Source organism: Scophthalmus maximus, chromosome 3 (genome assembly GCF_022379125.1).
Source record: "Scophthalmus maximus strain ysfricsl-2021 chromosome 3, ASM2237912v1, whole genome shotgun sequence".
NCBI classification, from domain to species: domain Eukaryota; kingdom Metazoa; phylum Chordata; class Actinopteri; order Pleuronectiformes; family Scophthalmidae; genus Scophthalmus; species Scophthalmus maximus.
Genome location: NC_061517.1, coordinates 15,705,001 through 15,730,181, shown reverse-complemented (window position 1 = coordinate 15,730,181; position 25,181 = coordinate 15,705,001). Strand labels below are relative to the sequence as shown.

The window sequence follows — 25,181 nt, the reverse complement described above, 5'->3', positions numbered from 1 at the left end:
CTCGCTCACCTTCCCCTTCGTTCTGCACATCTGGACTAAAAGTCTGATTATCTTTTTACTCTTTTTTTGGAGAGTAAAGTTAGAAACTAGAATGATCTTTGTCCCTTTGTTCACTCACTTGTTCATTTGTTTATTTCTGCATTTGTCCATCTGTCTGTGGCATTATGATTTAGGGCTTAGTTTGACCTGGTAAAAGCCTTGTTTGTTGCATACAGCTGTATGTCTTCAGTATCAGTTGACTGCATACAAACAGTTCTTATGAGTTCGTCAGTGAAAAATCAGTATTCTAGAATACAGCCATTTGAGTAGACTAGCAAACACTAAGTTGTATCTAACATGGTTACTATGGAAGGACAGCTACTAAAAATTACCACACTTTTTTGTGTCAAAGAAATATTAGACTCCTACAATGACACAGTGAACAGCTCTTTTCAAGCTGTTCTTATTCCTTTACATCAGATTGGAAGAAATTCAGCTACGACACCAATGCACATTATAGCCATTAAACATCAAAGTGCACTGTCAGTGTGCAGAATATTGCAAACAAATTGAATGAGGCACTGATATGTCATAAATGAAACGTCTGGGAAACAGCTGTTTTGTCATGGAGACACAGCATTTGTACCAAATCAAAATATGACATCAAAGTCCCGGTAAGATCCGACTTAAGTTGGGTAAATCTGACAGATTTAGTATTTTGCGGAGGTCGGACTGATGCCCAAGATGAATAACGGACAAAGATGTATACACGAGTCTTACGAGTGTAGACACACTCAAACACAGAGGGGGGAGAGAGAGAGAGATGCACACATCTACAAATCTCAAACCTCCTTGTTGTCTCATGCAGAAAAGTCGCCAGGTCTTGCTCCCCATGACAGTGGAGGAGAAAATGAGAAAATCACTTGAGCGATTCCAAAGTCTTTCCAAAGTAAAGACAACCCGGCTTGTTCAACACTTCAACAATTCAACACTGTTTTTACATCTGATGTCGTCATCGTGCTTAGCTTCTCACTCTACCCTGTTATTCTAAATGACCGACTAAAGGAAAGAATAACATGGGAAAAATGTCTTTCCCCTGCCTGCCTGTGTCTCTTTATGTTTGTATGGATGTATGTGCGTGTGGTAATGTGCACTTCATATGCATGTACATGTCTGTGTGCTCAACACAGCATGTACACACCACAACACACAGTGCATTAAAATCAAATTTAATTTTAAAAGACTTAAAACAAATATAAGCTTGTAAATAGCAGAGAACATGGAGGTTACCTAAACTTTGTTAAGGAACACTTCTTATTCTAGAACCAATAATATGCTTGCGAGGGCCTTTTATACTCTCTGCTTGCACCATGACTGTTTGACTCTACACACACTGTGCAGAAATATTACTCCTTTCACCTAATAAAAAGTAATTAAAAGGCACAGCCTTGGACTCCAGCTTCTTTCTGGCCTCAGGTCTATGGCACAATACAAGAACCGCAAGGAGTTAACGGAAATAGATATTTCTTCAGCCAGTTCGTTTGGCCAGTGTTGTGTATCTGATTATGGAAAATGGCAATCACAACAGCCACGGGAACCTGATTAATAGGTCACCATCTCCTGCTTGAGTCACAGAAATGTTAAGCGGCACAGGGGATTGAGATTTATTGTGAGGGAGAAAGGGAAAGTGAGTGAAAATGGAAGAAAGAGTGAATGATCTGTGACCAACAAAGGTCTTCCATTAGAGGGCCCGCACCTATGCATTTATAGACACACAAATAACACTGTCACACAGATGTTTCACGTGACATAGAGAACGGCAGAGCTGAGGTAAGCCGAGTCTTTTTTCATGACTAATTTATAAATATCACCCTAGCAGCGAGAGTTGGGATAGCAGAAAATGGCATTTCTTCATAATAGCATAATTCTAATCACCAGCATGAACTGCATTTGTCAAATGTCATAATTTTTCCACTGTGGTAAAGAGCAGTATCATCGTCGGCTCCTGCCCCGAGGCCCCAACTGATGGAACTATTCGTCAGAGCAATGATGAACGATGGGGTTTCACGAGATACATGGTGAAAGAGAGGGGGAGAGGAGGAGTAGACGGGGGTTACCTGTGCTCTGCCACAGAGGACTGATGGGTCAATGAGAGGGTCTTTAAATTAATGTTTAAAGCACGTCTGCAAAGAGAAACCTCACACAATAAAGGGCAGCATTGTGGTGGAGATGCGTGAGGAGACTGTGTGTGTGTGTGTGTGTGTGGGGGGGGGGGGGGGGGGGGGGGGGGGGGTTATCCGGGCAAACAAGAGGTCTCATTGAGAATGCTTGGCTAGAGTGGCTGAGGTCTGAAACCAATGACCGAAAAATAACAGCCCAAATCCCAGGGACAATATTTGTTGAGTTCCACTCTCTCTTAAAAGATGGATGACTTTGCCCCCTGTATTTCCTCGCGAGCCTGCACACCTTTCATCTGAGCGCCGCAAATTAATTTATTAAATAATTAACAGATGTTGGTAATGAGTTATGAACAAATGATAAGGCATCAGGCTTCTAATCAAACCTGACATTTAATTTGCTGCCCTGCTTCCTCGTTATCAATTACCGTGTTCACTGAAGATAATTGACAACGGTTCGCACTGGGACACAGGAGGTTTGTCTTTAACAGCTTCTTAAAAAAGCCCAGCACTGGTGTGGGGTTTCTAGGGGCAACGGCGACCATATGTTTAATATTAGATGGAATCTGTTCCACTGGAGTGCTCCGAAAGCTGGGAAAATTGGATTAAATTGGCTAATGGCATGTTTAAAACCTACATAAAATGAACGTGAATGGAAGATATTACAGCACGCAGGGCCCGGGACTTGTGGTGTTACGCTCCCTCTCTGGTGTTTTTGCTCTGTGTAAACTTGGGGTTTCTGTCAAAGTCAAATGATGAAGACAGAAAACCGCACACTGTTGGTCAATACTGTTATTAGAAACCACAGGTTTGATATCCCTTTCATTACAATGTGGGACTGGGAGCACATGTGCCAAACTAACTCCTTACACTAACGCATAATTTCATACATTAAAAATCACGATAAAAAAAACAGCTAAGGTTTAAAAACAAACATCATTTTCACAATCTCAAAAGATTTAGTTAAGATTATTTTTTTTCCTTTTTGATGCCAGAACTGATGCATAACTAGGACACTTCATGTATAAACTATGTTACATATGTGTCCACTTCAGTGCATTGTTGAATATTGTGGATCTCCTAACTTAAAACTGTAGACAACACTTTAAAGGGACTGTTCACACAAATTAAATTTTTTTTGACAAAAATTTGTTTTTGCACTTATCCGTTAGTTATCTATCAATCAGAGAGATTTATGTTCCCAGGTTTTGAAATATCAGCTCTAATCAAAACTTGTCTGTGTTTTTTTGTTATCTTTGCAGACATTTTATGCAACGTTTATTCACTATCTCTCACTGTTGTACTTCAGTATCTACTCCATTTGGTAAGTAGATAGGTCTAGGGCTAAGTAGAAAAATATGCTTTCCGTTTTGATTTCTTTCATGGGGGGGGGGGAGGGATTGGTGAACTGACCCTTTAATATCTTATTGCCCTTTACTTTCCAACGAAACGGTGTGTGAGGAGGTAAAGCTAAGGGGGCCTGCTGTTTTTTACGTTAAGTGGCTTTAGGAGAAGTACTCTCGGCTCAAGGCTCTGCTCATCAGACCGTGGTCCTGATTTGATTACTAAGAGACATGATAATGACCCCATTTATGTAAAAGGCTTCACTCATGCTATACAATAGTCTACACAGCAGGGGTTAAAGTTAACTACAAGTAATGTTAAGACTGAGTGTCTAAAAATGGATGACGAACAAATGGATTCATGTAGGATTGAGGTTTTCTTGTGTTATGGTTCGTGAATACTTGCTTTGTCTGACCTTAACCAACACTTGTAATTGAACCATCAGAACATGACTGCCACTGTGAGAACGCTGGGGAGCACATTACTCAAATCAAGCAGAAAATGACTCGATCTCTCATTATCTCACTCCCTCTCTTTCTTGCTCCGTCTCATACAATCCATTCACTTGGTGTGACTACCGTCTCTTGGCAGTCCCAGGGAGTTTCTGCCTTATCAGGCCGGTACCAGTCACCTTTAGGGCCAAACATCCAGATAAAGAATATCTTTTTGTGGAAGGCAAACAGATCAGACAGGTTGCAAGCTGCACCTTGAATGCCCTATTGGGATATCTCGCCGCATAAGTGCTCAGCCATCCGCCCTTCTCCGGCAAGACACAAAAGGCGAGCAAACACTTTAGGAGGCAAGAGGTGGGTCAGGACAGATAAGTGTCAGGGTGCGGCAGAACTTCTTCTCCCTCAGGTTTGGAGACAAGGACGTTAGCTCAGCTCAGCGATTAGGTCGGGAACAAAAGGAGCACAGCGTCAGCGTGAAAAATTAGGTGAAAGTCCATAGATTTCGAGCCTGACAGAGGGTGAGGGAGATGCATGATGCCATGGCTGGATGGGTATCTGTCACGTAGGACCTTGGCGACATGAGAGTGCCCGCCAGACGTCTTAGCCTATCACTATGTCAACAGCAGGGTAAACAGAAGAGCTAGCATACTTTTCGCCTCTTTCCACACATCACTGGATGAATGATGCTGATATGGAAAATCACCCCACAAAAAGTAAACAGAAAGAGAATAAGGGACAGAGAGACAAAAGTTTGCCAGGAACAAAGTCATCCCAAGGTCCAGTGCTGCAGACTGACAAATATGGCTGCGGGGCTGACAAGGACTCTAGAATACATGTTTTTGTGTGTTGAAAGCATTTGTGTTGACCTTGTCCAAAGCATCTACATCAATGCACATCCCGAAAATCAAAATGCATAACATGTCCTTGTCACATCATGCCTGAGAATATAGAATACCCTGAAGGTATTTAACGGTGTACAGTTTAAATTCTATAAGTGGACAATACCAGAACACCATGATTGGTAATTTCAAGTTTACAAGACAGCAATTTGTCCAAAACCGTCAAGCAAGTGACTTCATGTTCTCACAGTTGGTGAGATTTTACTGCATCACCTGATATGCGTTCACCTTCAAACTAAGACTATAGCGAAACTAAGTAAGACGGGAAACCACTCGGGCTTTGGAAACAAAAGATAGTGGGAAAAGACAAAGCTATTAAGTGCTGGAGGAGTTTCAAAAGCCATGATTCAGAGGTGCAAAGATACACCCAGTGGTCACAGGGTAAGGAGAAGTGAGAGTAAACACCATTAATATCGCATCGGGAGGGCTTGGCCACGCTGTTTGCTTGCTTCACAAATGTTCAGAATATGAACATTAATGTGAATTTCTTTGAATTTCTTTGTTATTCCTCTAAAAGCAGTCTTAAGACAGAGTTGCTGGGGGCACCCTAACTTGTTTAAGGAAGGAGTTATCCACAAATTCTACATTTTCAAGTTTTTGTGTTGCCCTCTCTACTGCCTTGTGAACGCCCAGGGGAGTTAGATCAGTGAGTCCATTGAATGCCAGTCAATGAACAGCACAATACCTCCAGCCATTGTATAGTGACATGTCTCTATCAACAGGCAAGTTAGGCCAATCTACCAAGCAGATAATAGCAGCAGTCACTCTGACAGTAGATCCCCATGCTGGACTCTCCGAGGGCCTCTCCTCACTCTGCTGGCTCAGGCCTTTCTATCCTGAGGGATTGGCAGCCCTAAACACACACAGCCAGAGAGAGACACACACACATATGGTAGACCTGGGGCCCTGGCGTTCTATCATGTTGAGCTAAAGGGGGAGCATAATGGTTTTTAAATGGATGACTCGGTGCAGGCCCAGAGAGGGAGTCTGAGACAGAAGAGAATGGCCATGGCCTGCAGCGAAGCAGCTCTTATATTAAGCCGTCCGTCTCGCTGAAATGAGTATGAGTTAACACCTCTTCCAATCCCTGACGCCCCAGGACAGACAATAGAGGGCTTCCTCTCTCCCTTCCTCTTGCTTATTTCACTCTATCCTACTTTTTCACTCTCTGTTTTCATCATGCTCTCTCTTTCTCACGGTCAATCTACACCGCCACTCAGATATCTAGATAGAGCACCACAGCGTCCGTCATGAGTTTCGTACAGCCGCGCGGCTTCTCTGGAAGACCGCAGTGCTTGCAAAGCCAATATACTGAGTTATTGCCAGTCTTAGTAGAAAATCCACAAAAATGCAGTCAGTGTAGTTAAACCATTTTGGATTCAAGGGTACTACTGCAGATGGCATGCCTTGTAGCTGCAATTTGGGTGATTTTGTGTTTCTAAGGATTACATAGCTACAGTACATGTAAAGTACAACCTATGATTTCAGGACATTTCAATCAACTTAAGATTAAGTGGACACCATGAAGAAAACAAGGCGGTTTAACTCTTAGAAGCACTTTGAAAAGAAAAGGTTTTCTCTCAACATCAGCAACTTACTGTAATTTATTAATAAATGAAAGCACAGTTAAGATAATAAAAAGCTGATAACTAAATTCAGCACCTAATCTAATTTATCCTCCTCTCGAGAAGGGCTGAGTTGAACGGTACTGTAGAAGTTTTGGTTAGATATGATCATATTTACACCAGAGATGACATCATCTCTCATGACACTTCCCCCTGTTTTGGCAGGGAACCAGTATAACACACAGATGTACATAGAATTTCCATGAACAGTGTCAAACTCTGCCTGTGTTTTTGTTGCAGTAAAGAATATGCCATTTCTGCATCTTATCTTCTTCCTCCGTCCTTCGTCATTAATCCTTGTTACTCTCTCATTTCTTTTAACATCTTTTTTCACTCAGCCATACTTCTGTCGCTGCCTCTCCTGTCTATTTGTCTAAGACCAGAGGCAGTAGATGAGTGGAGGGGAAGATAGTGAAAGGGGGGGGGGAGAAAGGGGTGCATGGGACTCCTCGGGGAGTCTGTTGATAACTATCAACAGGCTGACTGTTATGACTATCCGTGATAAGAGTCTGGGAGAGGAGAGCCCCTGAAGGCTTCCAGCCCCAAACCAGACAGGATATCTTAAAAAAAATTATATCGCCTCAGCCAGAGTCAGCCTTCCAATGAGCTCCTTTAAGGAGGGAGAGGAAGAGAAGATGGATCAATCGGTACCTTTAGACAGGTTGGGAAGCTGAGACCAAGATTTTACTTGAAGAGACACAGAATGACCTCAAGCTGATGGGTCAACATACAATATGATCTGAAAAAATGTTGCAAAAATGTCTTCCCACCCTGTTTACATGTACATACTGTATTTTACCTCACATATGTGTTGTATATTGTGCCTGACATATGAAAGATGAAATGATCTCCTCAAAAGTGCAGTGATAAACAGGAGAGTAGAAGTGCAACAATATGCTGAGTCTTTTTGAGGTGGTGTAGCTTAAGGTGGCCTTTTTTCCCCCTACAAGCCAGAGAGCGAAAGCTTAGCTGATGAATATGCATTAGTCGGGTGTCTGGGGAGAAAAGAGGAAGGAGGAGGAAAACTGAGAGAAAACATAAGCGCTATGGGGAGAGTGTAGCTTTTGGAGAGGTGCCCTTTGCACCCCGAATGGCTAGCCATAATATGAACTTTAAAAAAGGAAAATGTTCAGCCTGGCACACTGCCACATAGCGTGTGCCTGTGTGCTCTAATCGCCTGCATGCTCCTACAACTGTTAAGAAGGAAACGGTGAAAAAAGAAACGGGGAACTTTGGTGGAAACCAGCAGGAGTTCTTCAGACTGAAGCTATTAAGAGAACCTTTCAAGATCCCTTTTAAATTTTGTCAATGGCTGATTCATGAACGTTATTTAAGACTCAAGTTTTTCAGAGATGTCAACAATAAATCTTCTAAGGAGAATGTTGGGGGGGGGCTTTGAAAATATAACTACTTATGCTACACTTTCACAATCCACTGTCTTTAATCCTCCTATTTAATTGATTAATGCCATCTGTTAATTTTTTGAGTTGTGTTAGCTGAGCAAGAGATTCCCCCAGCACTATCCTTAATTCATGTGGTCCGTCATGCTAACATTCAATATTAAAAAAAATGTCTTACAATGTCCCAATTTTTCGAGAAACTATATAAAAATGGGGCGAAAAAATCTCTTAAAATCATTGCAAGGCCTGTACGCCTTCTTGAAACTGTGTACCTTAGTTGGTGTCTAAGTCAAGCACATCGTGTCCTTTCAAACAGTGTTCAAAAGATTAACTCATCCAAGTCTCTATTCCTTATTACACAGAAACGTAATGTGACACTATGTGAAAGACCGGTCCCCCCCAAGAATGAAGAGTCGAGGAGTCAGTGAAATGAAAAGCAGGCCAGTATATTTCATCTCTGATTAGGCATATGAGAAAGAAAGAGGGAGGGAGAGAGAGAGAAAAAGTGGGAGATCAGGAGTTCCCTTTTTTCCCCCTAATGAGCTTACTGAAGCAACTTCAATATCCTCTAATGTCATGTTGAAATGAAAATTAATAGTTCAATATGCAGCCACCGCATTGGGCTATACGCTTCTTCCATTTCCATATCGGGTGGCGTGACCAAATGAGTGTGCTTGCTCGGACTGATGCCCAGAAAAGCTGATACCTCCACTAATCAGGCAGATTTTTCCATCTGACATTGCTGCGCTGCTGGAATTCTGGACGACTGCGTTTTGTATGTGGGTGTGTATGTCTGTGTGTGTGTGTGTGTGTGTGTGTGTCTGTTTTCAGGAGTCGAATATGAGGTCCAGTCGTACAGGGGTTGCACATGGAACGGGCATCTTTGCTGATGAGGAGATGGATGCCTATGAATAAAGAGTGACGGCTGGAATTGTGAGCAGCTTGTTCATCCCCTTTATTTCTCTAAGTCTTTGATTTCATAGCTTACTGTTCATTTGTGTTTGTGCCAACAACAAAATGCAAATGTGTCAGACACTCGTAGTGAAATGAAAGAAGAGAAAAACAATACAAAACAAAGCACAGTAGCCTGGGTGGTGCCTACCTCCCATCCAAAGGAGCCGTCTTTGCCCATGGCCTCATGGTGGAGCGTGTTGTGCAGACCAAACCTCTCGCCAGCACAAATGCGGGTCGTGGCCCATACGCCCAGGCCGGCACCAGGCACAGAGGACTCCCGCAGCTCCAGTTCACTGGGAATGGGAATGTCGTCAGGAATGTAGACGGGCGCCTCATAGGGCGAGCCCTCCTTGGGTGTGGTGAAGTCCTGGTCATTGCTGCTGCTGTTGCTGTTGTTGTGAAGGTGGTGGTGGTGGTGGGCGGCGTAGATGTGGGGATGCAGCAGGTGGTGGTGGTTGTTGTTTGGATGGGAAGGAGTCGGTGAGGGCAGGGGGGACATGCTGATGACGCCGTCCTCTACATCGTCCTCTGGGCTGTCAGCGCCGCCTCCACTGCCGGCTGCCAAACCTGGGAGGTCAACCTCTGTGTCGTACATGCTATCCACTGGCTCACTGTCATCTAGCAAAAAACATACAGAAATGACTGTTAATACCGTAGGCAGGTTGAGGAGGTATAACATAACACAACATGGAATTTATTAGGAGATCATACCATGGACTACAACTTCCCAAGGACTTTGAATAATAAGTCATATCCCCAAATTCAGCAGGGCACTAAACATCCAAAGACTTCTTGACCCTTAATTACAAAAAACATTACCCTTCCATTTCTGAAACTGTTGGAAAACTGCACTGTGCAATTGAAGAGTTTAGGGAGAAAAGAACACCTATTCATCTAATGGCCTTCAGTAGCAAAATGCAGACTTTACAGATTTCTCACAGGCTGTCTCAGAGGAGCCAAACAGACGCAGAGAAGAAGCTTTAGGTCGCCAAGTCCTCGATGGGAAAAGTTCTCATTTCCATCGGTCACTGTTGTCTGCCAGGACTCATTTTACAAATAAAGAATCTGTCCATCACTGACCTGCTTAACCTCGTCACCTATCATCATTGCCATGTCCACAGACTGACAACATGATGGTGCCTGCGCTCCAGGATCCCACCGTTCCAACATGACTGAACATTATGATGAGAACTTCATGCGTGTGTGTGTGTGTGTGTCAAAACATTTGGCTCCAAGTTTCATCCAATTTCTCTGTGTTATTAAGGATTTTTTGTGGAGAGTGAAGGTTTGTGAATTTGCAAAATGCGTCTCAGTGAGTGATAGGTAGAGTCTGAGCTGTGTGCAGTATTTGGCAGTTTTTACAGCATGTTATATGTCTTCTCTTCTTTGCCATATGCCTCAGTGCTCAAATAATATCTTCCATACTGATAGCAACACAATGCATTTGGAAATATCTTATTTTGAGGAATTAAAAACATGTTGGTCTATGAAGCCATTTTACACAACAGGCCGCCGAAGACCTTCGCTTTAATGAAAGGAATATGTGGATTTAAATCAGAAACAGTCTGATTAAAGAATAAAAAAAAAGATACAAATCTGACCGGATTGCTTGCTCTATCACAGTTTCACTGGGTTCTACTGATTTGTTTCAGTCAATACAGAAGTTCAATCCCCAGAATGATTTGTTTGTGCCTGTTTGTTTGCCTGAGCACATCTATGTGTGTTTCCTACTTTTTCTTCTCTTGGACAGATCCTGGTGTCTTTACTCAAAGCACCACTGCAGTTTAACTATCTAAACACAGGGACTGGCAATCAGCAGGCTAACTAGGCCCAAAATTACAGCAGGAGTGGTTCCAATCAAGCCCTCTCGCTCTGCTAGCCTCCATCGAGTCTGCTGCCAAACCTGCCACTGAGCTGCAACATTGCATTTAACAAATAAAATTTGCTTGTGAGCACACGGCAGTTTATCAGGTCACAATGAAAGTTTGTGGGTTGAATTTTATTAAAACGTCATGAAACTGCAACTGTACATGCTTAATAAGTTCAATTAAAATAACGATTAATATGTTTTAGTTCAGTTTCAAGTGTAAATTAATCTTCAAGATATATTTTTTTAAATTGTAAATTGGAGAAAGATTGAATGGGCTAATCAAGGCGCCAAAGTAGGAAAAGAGTCAACACTGAATCAGTACAATGGCACATTCAATTTTTTTTTGTTCTTTGATAAATATTTGGGTTTCTGCCCAGTGACAGATGTGGACTGTGACAGCTGTTAAATTAACTGACATGTAAGTTTTAAATGTGAAATGTGAAACTATGAAAGCATGCGACAAGGGCTTTTCAGCGCCTGGCAATCCTGCAGCCTGTCCATGCAGATCCGGGAAACTTATCATATAAAGCTGCAGCAGTAAAATCCTGCCTTTTATGACTGATTCTGCGTCATCGAGTGATTTTGACTGGAAAAGAACCCTTTTTTTTTTTATGATCTCTGTTTCATAAGGGCTCCGACCATGCGCACAATTAAGCATTGGAACATGTGAGCCAGCAGTAGCTTCCACTTTTCACAGATCAATTAAAGTTTTATAACACGGCCCTATCTGCTGCTCACTCTGCACATTCAAAAGTGTTGTCAGGCTATTAAACTCTCTTTTTTTTTCACTTACTTTCTCTCTTCACTCTCACTGGCACTTGACCCATTCAGAGCAATTTTGACAAGCAGAGAGACAGCCTTGGAAAATCTATTAAATAACATTTGGCTTTAAGAGCCTCGGAGCACAAAAAAATGTAGAGATTACTACGTCAGATAATTGAGTAACAAGGACGAGGGGGGGGGGGGGTGCCTCTTAATTTTAATGAACAAAACATCTTTTGTGAGACACATGAAGCAGTAAAGGGAGGCTGGAATGGCGTGGCAGTGTGATATTAAACAAGTTCAACTCCCAGTCATACTGTAACTTTGTTGATTCATAAAAAAAAAGTTGCCTGGAGAGAAAACTGGGAAATATTTTGATTACTCGCCTATAGAGACAAGCTCGCCCCTCCCCTCCCCTCTGTAATACAAGTTGACTACGTCCGACCAGTGCCGAAAAAAGTTGCAGATGAGAAAAGTAAGCAGGAAAATAATAAAAAGGGGCCAGGAAGGGGCGGAGGCCAAGAGTCTAAAAACTGACGACTGCGCTGCTTTTAAACAGCTGTATGTTAGCTCTTGGTCTCAAAAGACCCAGAAAGAGATGTTAGATTCATCTCCCAGAGGGCTTCTTAAAAAACACCAGAGCCAGATAGTGCCTTCCTCTCCCTGGCTCCTTATGTTGTTCTTTCTCTCTCTGTTCGTCTCACCATCTCTTTCGCTTTTACGGGGAGCTATTTATCCTGATTACATCAGGGGTCAATCATTAATTCGCACCTTGGGGGTCCCGGTGCTGGCTGTGGCTACAATGGGCTGCTTGTTCAGCGGCTGTTATTCCAGTGGAAAACTACGCTGCTCGGCCTGAGAGCCGGGCCCAGGCCACATGAAGGCATCCCATTTATTTGATAAATTGTAAATGCGTGCCATAAACGGTGCTCTTTGCTTTGTAGCATGGCTTGCAATAACAAAGATTTTGGGGGCACGTATGAACAGATGCAGGCTATCACACAAACACACATCTGTTTGCAACTGCAGGAGCTGTTACTGTACTCTAAACACATGTGCAAGGGATCAGATGGTGTTGTAGGTAAAGATGATATCTCATAATTGTTGCACGTCACAGTGAAATTACAAGATGTGACATAGAGATGACATTTATAGACAATAACCTTTGAAAGGTAGCCGACATTTAGCAACGTGATGTATTTCGTGAGACAAGCTAAGACAGAATAATGTCAAGCCATAAGAGGAGAATCTGAATATACCTCCTTTTAAGAGTCAAGTTTAACAGAATTTTTTTTTTTCTCAAATTATGAAACGCTGATAACATTGTAATCAGCATTGCCATGGCAAAATAACTTGACACGGTGCTGGAAATCAGCAGTTTAATCGAAGGGCCTTACAACAGGCAAATTGTTCTGTGGTTGTGTTTAATCAGAGCACTCTAGACTTAAATGCAGAAAGATAAAGATCGGGAGTCATTTTCTGCCGTCTGCCTGGGCGCACTCAAACACATGTGCCTTGTGGCATATAGACTGAGCTGTATTGTCAATGTGGTCCGGGTAGAGAGGAACAACACAGACTGCATGCAAGAATTCTGGGAAGGGATCTATAAATAATGCATCAAATGAGAACCAACCAAATGTCTTGCAGAATAAGCAGCCGTGCCTTCATTGAAAAAAATGATGCATTTTTTTTTCTTTTACACCTTGATGCATATATTGTAACGCATTGAGGACCGCAGGGTAGAATAGATGGCAACAATAGCTTGAGTATTCAGAGCCAGGTATGGTAGAGAGCAAGCAGCATAGTGGAGTCATGGCTATGATAAAAAAAAAAGAAAAAAAGAGCTAGGAATAGGACCAGTATGGCAATGATGGCCATCATAAAACACACATGTCTTATTTCCCTCACTGCCTTCCTTCTCCAACGCACAGAGACTGTATCTTTGTCTGGCCGTAAATTGATCTGGTTCAATTCAAGAGGAAAGTCAGCCACTGATGAAAAGAGAGTATCCAGGGAAAACGCAAAAGTATGCAAAATTCTGCACCGGCTCCAAATATGGGGAGAAAAGATCGTCTGGTGAAAGGGGGGGGGGGGGGGGGGCAGAGGGAGAATGTGTGGACCATGACAGATATGAAAAATGGGTAGCCGGTTGAGCAATAAATGACCAAACATTTTGATGTGGGAACTCTGTGCATACATGTGTGTGTGCGTCTGTTAGGGCCGGCGTGAAAACCCAGAGCCTAATCTGCTGTTTGTGCCGCTATATTGTGTCAATATGGTCCCACTTAGTTTCATTATTGGGCCACAGAAAGACATTGGTACCTGTTTCTCTGTAGTAACAAGGCCTTTGATGATTCTGTCTCCACACAAAAGAGCCTAAACGCTTTGTGCTTTAAAACGAGTGGGGGGCAGAGGAGAGAGAGGCAGCTGTAAAACTTAAACAAGTGCAAATTAAAGGTAGAGTGGCGAAGACGGAGAGGTGAAAAACTGTACAGCGGTGTACTTTTCCACGGTACCACATATTCAAAATGACGTACAAATGGAAGCATGTGACGAGGCGGCCAAAGGGGGGAGAAGGTGTGCGTTTGGTGCACACGTTTGTGTGTGTGTGTGTGTGTGTGTGTGGTAGTCGTGAGGAAGTAATGAGTGAGCAACGGGGGCACAGTCGGCTACAATACCAGCAGTGCTCTCCAAGCGAGAACGCCACACTGTTTCCCCTTGTAAAAGCACCGGGGAACATTTCCAAGCAACACTTTAAATTACAACAAGGCTTCGGAGTAGGGAAGAAAGAAAGAAAGAAGGGAAGAAAGAAAGAAAAAAGAAGAATATGCTGGTTAAATAAATGTTGGTTGTCCTTCTGCTTTACATACAGCAATAGTTACTAAACCTATTGCTGAATTAAAGTTTATACTTTTGTGAGTCGCAGTTTATAAAGCTTATGTCCTCAATAGTATGTTATATTTTATGTGCTATATTACATGTTATATATAATTTATTTTTCATTGCATGACCAAAAATACCATGAAAAGAAAACCGAAGGCTCTTTTCATTATTGTCTATGCACACACACAGTGTATGGAGTTTTACAAAGTTTGAACGCAACACATACTGTATGCCGCGCATTTATTGTTGCTCACATATATTCAAAGAACATCACGGATGTTACTCTCACACAACAGAATCTGTGAATAATCAAACATATGATATCTATCATTTGGAATGGGAAGATTAATCTTCAGTCTGTGACATAAAGATTATGCGTGTAAACACTGCACGTTACAGACTACGGGATCATTTCGGGCAACTGGGACCCAAAATATGTCCAGTTAGCCGTTAGTGTGGGGCCAGCATTACTTCCTTTCTCCGAGGAAAAAAAACAAAAAACTATAACCGTATCAGCACTTGTGAACATTTCAACATTTCCACATAAAAACAAAGACAACTGGATGGAATTCGGTCAGTGCGGCTCAATGAGGAACTGAGTGTCGGTTTTGTGAGTTTTTATACGTGAGTGTGCACTTTTGTGTTTGTGTGTATAGCGCCAATACAACACGGCTGATGTATTGATGTGTTATTTGTGCTGAGCAGCCCAGAGGCATTCTGTCCTCCAATAGTGTGGGTGTGTGTGTGTTTGAGAGAGAGAGAGAGGGAGAGAGAAAGCAAGCCCCCAGGCAAGTAGGAGACAGCAGGCAACCTCCTGCAGCTGACAGTGTGTGTGTGTGTGTGTGTGTGTGTGTGTGTGTGTGTGTGTGTGTGTGTGTGTGTGTGTGTGTGTGTGTGTGTGTGTGTGTGTTTGTGCGTGTGGTGGCCCTGCGGTCCCATGGGTTCCGGGTTCCGGGCTTCTGCAGACATTTATTAACAGGGCAGATTAATAGCACTAGGACAAAACATGTTGACAAACATGATAAATATTAATAATAATCAATAGTGAGTTACATTTGCCAAATTGAGTTGCAAACATCCCCCAGGGGGGAGTGAAGGAGAGATGAGGGTGAGGGGGGTGGGGTGGGGCAAGAGGACGGAAAAGAGAAAGGAGCAGGAGGGAACGGGAAGAACGGAGGAGGAGAAGTGAGGATTAAAGGTAAAAAATGACAAATGGGAACGTGAAAAAAGGGGAATCACATGAAAATAAGATAAGAAAAACAAAGAGTGAAATACAAACGGACACAATGTAATTACATGGAACAGACCAAGACCTTCACAGCAGGCTCCGTTTCGACTCAATCAGCCGTTTAACTGTGACAAACCAGTCCACGAACAACAAAACACTCAAGATGCCACGGCAGCCAATGACAGTAATGCTACTCACAGTTCCAGGTGGAAGATAACTATATATATTATATATTTCCCTCTTTGCAAAGCTCCTGAATATGGGAATCATTTGTGGGAGAGTGGCACCAGACCCGTGACATCAGCACCGTATAGTCACATCTTCTCTACCGTGTAAACCAATTCAGAAACCGATGTTATGGTTTTTCCTCTTTGAAAAGGGTTGTCACTTTTGTGTGTGTCTGATGCATGAAGGCATTGACAACATGAAATCGGAGGCTGGGTGTTCAGTTTTCAATAAATGAAATGTAAAAAAAAATAAAAATAAGATGGCCTCGAACAAACTCCAGGGAAAAGATGAAGTGCTGCGTTTGTCCCAGATAACGTGACAACATGGTGGGTGAACAGTTTCAACACTTTCCACTATGCAGCAGAAAACTACTGCACTCCTTACTGTCTTTCTCTTTTTCTCTCTTCATCTGAGTGTCTGTGTGAATGTGTTAACGTGTGCACGTGTGCGTGAGTGTGTGTGTGTCTGTCCGTGTCCCTACACCCACTCTAGGTGCAGCTTCATTTAGCAATTCGCTCCGGAGGCCAGGCAGCCAGCTGAGGGAGCACCAAGGCAGACAGGGTGCAGAACAAACCCATCCATTCTTATTAACGAGGGAGGAGAGAGGATGATTGTGTGTGTGTGCGTCAGCGTGCATATCTTTCTGGCAACGCCTTTTGTTTGAGTGATAATCTCAGGTGGGACATGTTATTAATTTGATTCAATAAAATCTCGAGAGATTTGGATCAACGTGCTGTCACATCCATCCGAGTTATGTGCTACATTTCTTCAGTCTTGTCCATCTTGAAAACAAGAAAATATATTAACATTAATGCAAATCTGATACGTGCAATATCTAATAACGAGGTACAGTAAAGTACAAAGGATGCTTGGTTTAGGCACAATGTGCGTCATACATTTTCTGTCTTTCTTTCTTTCTTTTTCGCTTACTTTTTCAACAATTACCTCAAACCCATGCAATATCTGCGGGCCACTTCTTTCTCTTTAGAAATCCCAGCGGTTTTCCAACAGAAAACATTTGATAATCACCACAGTTTGTCGCAAGAAAAGAATCCAATTAAGAACCACTTTTACAAACCACAGTCGAATGAAACTCCGCACAGGTAAAAAAAAAAAAAAAACGAGCATGTCCAACGGATTCCTGAGGCAAAGAGCTGCCTAAACTCAGTTTAACTGGAACACCAGTTCCAGTTGTCTTCTCAACTGCAACACAATTTAGATCAAATTAACAGCAATCTGATAAAATATATAGTGCAATACTTTGGAAAAGCCTCAAACTGAGTAATTGTGCAGTGATAAAAAAAATGCTGATCTGGAAAAAAACCCTGAATGCATATTATCTGATTTCTGTCAGGCAAAGTCATACGCACATGGGAGTTACAAGTGGCTGCATATATGGTTACTCATGTGAGTGTGTGTGAACAGCCTCATAGCTTTTCGAGTCAATATATACAGTAGCTGTACGTCTGAGGTTGTACCAGCGTGTAAAGAGGGGTGTCGGTGTGGACGGAGGAGGGGGTTGGGGAGGGTGATGATATTCACCTCTGCCACTGGAAGCAGCCTACATCCATACATCAGTCTATTACTCTCCAACCTCGCACCGCTCGCCTGCTCTCTTCTTCCCGCCCGCTCCCTCCAGTCATTAGCCAGTGAATTAACGACAATCCAGTGTGCTATTAATCACCCTGACAAAAGTGTTAGCATTGCCTGCTAGGCCGACACGAGACTGTGGAGGAGGAGGAGGAGGAGGAGGAGGAGGAGGGTGGTTGAAGATGGCGAGAGACTGAAAGAGAGAGAGGGAGAGAGAGAGAGAGGTGGCTAGAAGGGTTCATGGGAGACAAGTGAGTGTGTGCAACAGGAGAGGAGAAGAGAGAGAGAATAAAAAGACAATGAGGTATGAGAGATCAAGAGAAAAGAGTTATGTTGTACTTTAAGAGAGAGGAGAGCTGGTGTGAGGAAGAGAAAGAAAGAAAAATACTTACAAACAATATGTGTGTGTGTGTGTGTGTTTAAAAGTAGCCAAGTAAATAGATCAGAAAACGTTCTGGAAAGAAATTACTTCCAATCAAAAAAAGAATCTAAAAAAACATCTCACCATATTTATTGTAATATGTTATGAATAAACTCTTTATGTAGTTTTTCAGTCATTATTTTCTGCCTTTTTAATTCCACAAATGTCGCAACATTCATGCAACATTCAACAAATTCTTTGCGGCTATGGATCTGGCACACAAAAGCATTCAATGTGAAGCGGACAAACTTCCCACGTAGTGTATGCTTGTAAACTAAACACATACTTAATCGCAATTATGATTCTAATAATTATTTTTAATATATCTAACATGATCAATAATGTTCACACAGGAGAAGCAAAAATCACAGGACCATAAGAAAAAGCAATAAAAGCATCTATTCTCCACAAGGACGCAAAAAGAGACAAAAATGACAAGTTTGCAGTTTACCTCAGCTCATAACTGCTGAGAACGTGAATCTGCCCCCCCCCCCCCCCCCCCTCCCTCTCTCCCGCTCTCTCCCAGAGTCAGACCACCTGCTGGGAGGCCTGAGCAGTGGACGTCAGGTGGGTCGCGGCCGTCACACAGTCCCATGTCATCAGGCTGTCACAGTGAATGGAGCTGACATGGGAGATATGCTAATCCACTTAGCTTCAAACTCAGCCAGGAGGCCGGTGCACAGCGCTAACTCAAATCATGAGCAGCAGAACACACACACACACACACACACACACACACACACACACACACACACACACACACACACACACACACACACACACACACACACACACACACACACACACACACACACACACACACACACACACACACACACACACACACACACAGAAAACTAACTCAGACACATTAAGCCATTTAACACTGAACTTTCCAGAATATGTATATAAGATTAGATCAGATGAAGATTAAATATTGCCTGGCCAGATATTAAGATGGTGCTTAGTGGGGTATAAATTACATTCTACAACAAGAAAAAGGCTTTGCAAGAGGTACACAAAAAAATATAAACCCCTTTAATTATAATATAAATCAATGCAATAGCCCTTCAATAAGTACTGGCATTACTAGCTGTAAATGTTCAGCTTTTTGTTGTAACGGAGTTGATTCCAGTCTTATTTCAATGTTAAAAATTGTAATGATGAGTAAAATAATAGAATAAGTGAAGTATTCTAATAACCAACGATTTGCTTAACTTGTTTGTGAAGCAACGGCTTTCCAGCAGTGGGAATGCACCCATACACACAAATTCTCTCTCACACAGACACACACACACTGTATCAAAGTGATCAAAGTCACCCAGCAAGCAGCAAGGTGTCAGAGTTCAAAACTATTGCGCCACTCAGCCAGATGATATCTCGAACCGATCCATCGTATTTCCCGACCATGACTTCCCCTATTAGGAGCTGCGCTGGGGCTATTACTAATCTGTTCACTATCCCACAGAAACAGGAAGGAAGAGAGGGAAACAGATGGGAAGGCAGGAGAATGGCGAGCAGGGGACACAATGCTCACTGCTCCCTTCCTCCTCCTCCTCCTCCTCATCCCCTCTCCCTCCGTCTCCCTGCTCTGCTCGGCTCTGCTCGCTCTCTAGCCGTCCGCGGAGCGAGAGGGAGCGGAGGCTCACAATCAGTCTGACAATACTGTATACAAGTGGCGGGGAACAATGGAGGGCAACCACAAAGAATTCTGGGAACAGGGACACAGCCTTCTTCTCCTTTGGGTGGCTCCTGCATCGATACACATCGGCCTGCTGAGACTGACCGGTGCCACAGAGAGAGAGAGAGAGAGAGAGAGAGAGAGAGAGAGAGAGAGAGAGAGAGAGAGAGAGAGAATTCAGCAGCTACAATTAGGGCCGCATCACACATTTGTTTGTGTAAGCATGTGTGTTTGTGAAAATGGCAATAATCAAACAGTTTCCTGTTTCTTAGAATCAAATACATATGCAAATGCACTTGCACACGCACACGCACACGCACACACACACACAAAGAGAAAGTACACAAACGTTAAATCACACCCACACACATGTTCAGTGTCAAGTCTTTCCATAATTAGGCCACTTAATTAACACCAAACCACAGAGGGAACTGAAAATGAGAAAATAAGCTGTGTGTGTGTGTGTGTGTGTGTGTGTGTGTGTGTGTGTGTGTGTGTGCGTGTGTGTGTCCGTGCATTTGTATGTATATGTATGACAAATACTGAAAAAGAAAAGACGGAAAAAGAAAGAATGAAAGAAAGATACTGGAAAAGAATGAGTGAGATAGAGAGAGGAAAGAGAGAGAGAGAGAGAGAGAGAGAGAGAGAGAGAAGGGCAATTTTGTCGCTCTCCTCTTTAAGTGCGCATGGTGTGGGGTGACTGCGGTCCATTTGGAAATAATTGGCTGGTAATTAGGTGGGGGTCGACAGGTCGATTTGGGAACAAATGGCTGTCTTTAGCTCAGGTGGCCCTCCACACGAGATAATGGGACCTTTACCTCCCACCCCTCCATGTCCCTTTCCTCCTTTCCTGTATCTGCTTCTCCTTGCCTGTCCTCTCCCATCCATTTCCTCTCAAACTTCCATATCTCAGAGTGTATGTGAGAGAAAAAACAAAAAGTCACAACAAACTAACTGGTTAAAAGTGACTTTTTTTGTACTGAATCTTAATATACACCTATAGAGACGATGCACTCAAAGTTTCTGAAGTGCAAAACAGCTTCAGTTACTGTATGTGGTTACTCACAAGTCCTCTTCTCTGGCATTGTTTTGCATATATTTGCCTTTATTTTACTTCACTGAAAAGGTGACGATGATAACCACGTTGAAAACAGCTGTGATTGGTCCTAGGTTAATGCTGTAAAAAAAAAAAAAATCAGCGCACGCACGCACACACACATACACACACACACACGCACACATGTACACACACAGGCATGAAAGGAAATGTAAATACAATTGATCTTGCAATGAAATGTGCGGTTGTGTATTTTTACCAATGTCGCAAACTGCAGTCTCTCTCTCTCTCTCTCTCTCTCTCTCTCTCTCTCTCTCTCTCTCTCTCTCTCTCTCTCTCTCTCTCTCTCTCTCTCTCTCTCTCTCTCTCTCTCTCTCTCTCTCTCTCTCTCTCTCTCTCTCTCTCTCTCTCTCTCTCTCTCTCTCTCTCTCTCTCTCTCTCTCTCTCTCTCTCTCTCTCTCCGTCTCCTATCCTCCCATTCAGCCTGGGTCTTGTTTGGCTTCCTGCTGTTTGTGTCCAGACAAGGCCTTGATTTGAATACTGATTCCCCATTGATAGGCCTGCACTTCCGATCTAATTAACTTGTTTTGTCTTTGGCTAAATGGAAACGTCCGAAGGAGGGTGAGAGAGAGAGAGAGAGAGAGAGAGAGAGAAAAAGAGGAGCGACACCAAACAGACGCGCTGTAAATAACAACAAGTAAATACAAACAGGATGGAGGTTAAGGAAGGACATGTAAAAAAAAAAAAAAAACTCATTGTGTGACATCTAAAGGGTCACATCTGCTGGAAGTAAACACATTTACCATTAAAAAAAACAAAGAAAACAATTTAAAATTCAAAGAATCGCTGAAAGCAGGAAATCAAATAAAAGCAACGAGTTTGGCACATTCACCGAGCTCAGTGGAGACTAGAGCATTAAAAAAAAACTAACTGCTTACAACAAAGTTCTTCAAAAAATATGATTAGAAATAGTAAATGTCGACGCGTGAGTTGCTACTGTGTGGCAACCTTTGACACATTAGCACCCTAAGAGTCGGGAAAGAAATCAAAGAGGATTTGCTTTTATAATCAACTAATGCAAGGCAGATGTCTGCTGACTTAATGCCCAAAACATCAGCACACATCAAATCAACATCTCCTTCGATTTAATGTTCAGTCAAAAAACATATAATTCTTCTCAGCACCAGAGTATTTATATCGTATTCATTTTCTGTTTATTTTATGGACAGTGTATGGGACCATTTGATGTCTGTATTAGTGCTACATTGTGAGCTGCAGATAGCCGTGTGTTTGTTGACTTGGCTATTTAGTCCTAGCTACTGTACGGAGGGACATATTGGTAGGGGCCACAACACAGAAGACACAAACATGCAATGAGGAGGAGACAGAGATGTCAGTGTGCACTGGGAGAAAGATGACGGCAACAACACAGACTCTTGACACGAAAAGGCCGGAAGGCAGAGGGGTGGGGGTCAGATAAAGACATATGACTCAAAATAAACTGCGTACACAAAAGAGAGAGAGGCTGAGATGGGCTGAAAGGAAGAGGAGAGGGGGGAGACGAAGGGAGGATCAAAGGGGATGTCCGCCGCTGATATGGCACCGCAGATAATGTGTAGCGCAATTAGTCCGCTGCGACGATTTCCATTAGGGCTGATCAAATATTTATACTGCCTCCTGAGCATGTCACAATGCTGCCCTGGCCCCTTCATATCAATGTGACAAACACCTAATGAAAGAGCAGGCGTACAGACGGGGAGGGGAGGTGCAGAGATGGACAGACAGAAAGGGAAAGAAAGAAAGAAAAGGGGAGGTGGAGAGGTGTTGGAAGCAGAGTTTGCTCTGTCTCCCTCTTCCACATTTGGTTTGCAAATGGTCGGGCTTCTGTCATCAATTACAAGGTCGGTCCGGTGGCAACGAGTGGCCACGTCTGTACGAGCGCGACGAAACAAGGACGAGGCAGCGCGGATCCTGCCTCACCCAGAGCCATTAATCAAACTGAGGCGGCCGCAGAACCAGTCCAAATTGGGCTCATCAGTCTGGGCATGAGAGGGAATCAAGGTACAAGGACGCCGAGAGGGAGGGAGAGAGAGAGAGACAGCGAGGGGAAAATAAAGATGGAGGGTAGTGGGGGTTGAAGAAATTGACTTTTATACTCCCTCTCTAATGAGGTAATTCCCCTCAAGAAAAATATTTGCTCCTCGATGATAATGATGATCTCTTTCAGCGTAGGTTCTCTCAATCTTGACTGGAACTTGCTCGAGATGCGGTGAGGCAAAGTTTATGCCTCTGCACATACAAAATAACAGTATATCAGATGTCTTAGCACCACAGTGTAAGTCCTGCTGCTGTGTTCAGCGTTGTGGGATAACAATGTTATCTCATCGACACGACTTTTCATACTCTGGGCTGCTCGTTTTAAATTGTTTGGGCTGATCCTACTCTGTGGTATTATTCTACCCCTGCTCTGCAGCCAAGTGCAGACAATTTATCTTAACATTTATGTAGGCTACTCTCCTGTCTTTTTTAAATATTATGAGACCCTCAGTGTAGTTTTCACACAGAGGGATTTTTCTGGATGTGATTTTGAAGTTGGCATTTCACATTCACATTCTCCGCGAATTGTGCGCCTGGGGAGAAATGAGATACATTAACCATTGCTGGTCAGTGACACTATCAACCAAAGGTTAGGAGTAACAAGATGGGCGGGCCTCCGGAGGTGAGAGGTCAAGTCCTGGCCTGACAGACGGATGGAGGAGAGTGGTCAGGACTTGAAGGATGAGAAAGGAATGAAGGATGGGCCTGGTCGGGTGCTGTGACAGTCGGGGATATGGATGACCCTCCTCACCAGTGTGACAGGGAAAGGACCCCGCGTTAACAGGGAGTCTGACTTGTATTCTTTTGTCTTTGGTCTATTTTCAATTCAATGGGTTTTCGTCACATACACATGTGTATTACCAGGCCAGTAAGCAGCATGGTATATGGAAGGAAGAAAAACAGCTTACCTTCAACTTAACATAGAAAAAAAATTCTCAGAAGATAGACACCAATAGCCTAAGATAGAAAGTGAAAAAAATTAATGTTTTGATGGAATATTTCAACATAAAAATAAAAAGCTTGGCTAAAACATAGGAATAGAAAACGTAAGCATAAAGCTCCCCATTATTATCACAAATAAAAAATTCATAAGCCATCTTATACTGAAAGTACACCAAGAGAAGACATGGACATTTTTTTTTGAATGAAGCAGACGCAAAATGAAATAAACTGTGCCAGATATGTAACAAACCAGCTCTGCAAACCTCAACGTCGGTCTTTCAATTTCTTCAGCATGTGGCCATTAGGGCGAGTATGAGACAGACCTCTGCTTCTAACCTACATAGGTCTGGATAACAGAAAATGTCAGGATAAGATGCTACAGCGGGCTAATCTCCGGCACAAGCGATAACATTCAGTGGGTGAAACCATGACAGATGAGTATTGATCTCCTCGTTGCTGGAGGAGCGTTAAATAGATAACTAGACCACTTTATTGATATTGACTGAAGAGTCAAAGACGGGAAAATAACTTCCTTCTAAAAAAAACACCCCTTGAATTACTGTGCAATACATTTGGATTAGATTGGGGGGGGGGGGGGGTGAAGAATTACTGATCCATATTTGTGGCAATTGTAAAGGTTAGCATTTGGCTACAGGAGAAATGAAGGTAAATTAAAGGAGCTTCACATGCAAACACAATCAGACACACAATATGTTATGTAAATATGTCACAAAATATAATTAGCTTTATCACAGGTCGTCCACGTTTAAATGTAAGGTGGTAGCCCCTCTCAACAATTAGATAAAAACGACAACATCACAACACCAAGAGAAATTCAAACACCGCACGCATGGAGCCTAATCTCACACAGCGCCATACTTCAAACATCCTTCTTCAACAGTCACACGTGTGGTCATAACTCACCCAAAGCAGACATATTATCTCACGAGTCGTCCTCGCTACGGAGTAGTCGAACTCTAAGTTCCCGGCGACCCATAAACTCTGGTTACCAATTAACCGTGTGTGTGTGTGTGTGTGTGTGTGTGACAGAGATACACGGAGAGCGCTGGGGGTGTCTGGCAGGCCTATCTGCGGCGCTGCGATGCGCTAACGTGAAAGAATGCCAGTGTCAATGTGACAGAGATACGGGAGGTGCGGGAGGCCAATGGGCCGGGTTGAAGGTCGATGTCGAGGTCAAGTCCTAAAGAGCTGGACACTCCAGGGGCCGCCACATGTTTGGAAGGTGTTAAGAATCCCCACACTTTGATTTGTCTTGTCGAGCCAAGATGTATTCATGCCCCTTTGGAAGTTAAAACAGAACGGATGTTACTGATGAGACCTTAAGGAAAGTCGGTTTGTTCAGGACATGTGACATCTGCTGCCAGCTAAAGTGAAAGCAACACCATCAGGTGAAATCCTCCCTCTGTCAACATGTTCTCACGTTTCTTTTCTTTTTCTTTTTTTTTTAGGGGGTGGGGGTCCTTTTCAACACTGTCTGCTCTGGATATCCCTACGTTCCTCTAATCCTGCCTCACTCTGTGACTGATTCATCACCTGACGCATTTCCTTCACCCATCTTAAACTGAAAAGGT

At 43.0% G+C, this 25,181-nt stretch overlaps 1 protein-coding gene across 8 annotated transcripts in view; it reads right to left on the bottom strand.

Annotated features, from left to right (window-relative positions):
• prdm16 (PR domain containing 16) overlaps positions 1–25,181 on the bottom strand; it is a 170,245-nt gene that overhangs the window by 104,138 nt on the left and 40,926 nt on the right. For all 8 annotated transcript variants that reach the window (XM_035646461.2, XM_047331061.1, XM_047331058.1 and 5 more), the window contains exon 2: positions 8,979–9,448. In XM_035646461.2, coding sequence (XP_035502354.1) covers positions 8,979–9,448 — 470 coding nt within the window. The remainder of the gene's footprint in view (positions 1–8,978; positions 9,449–25,181) is intronic.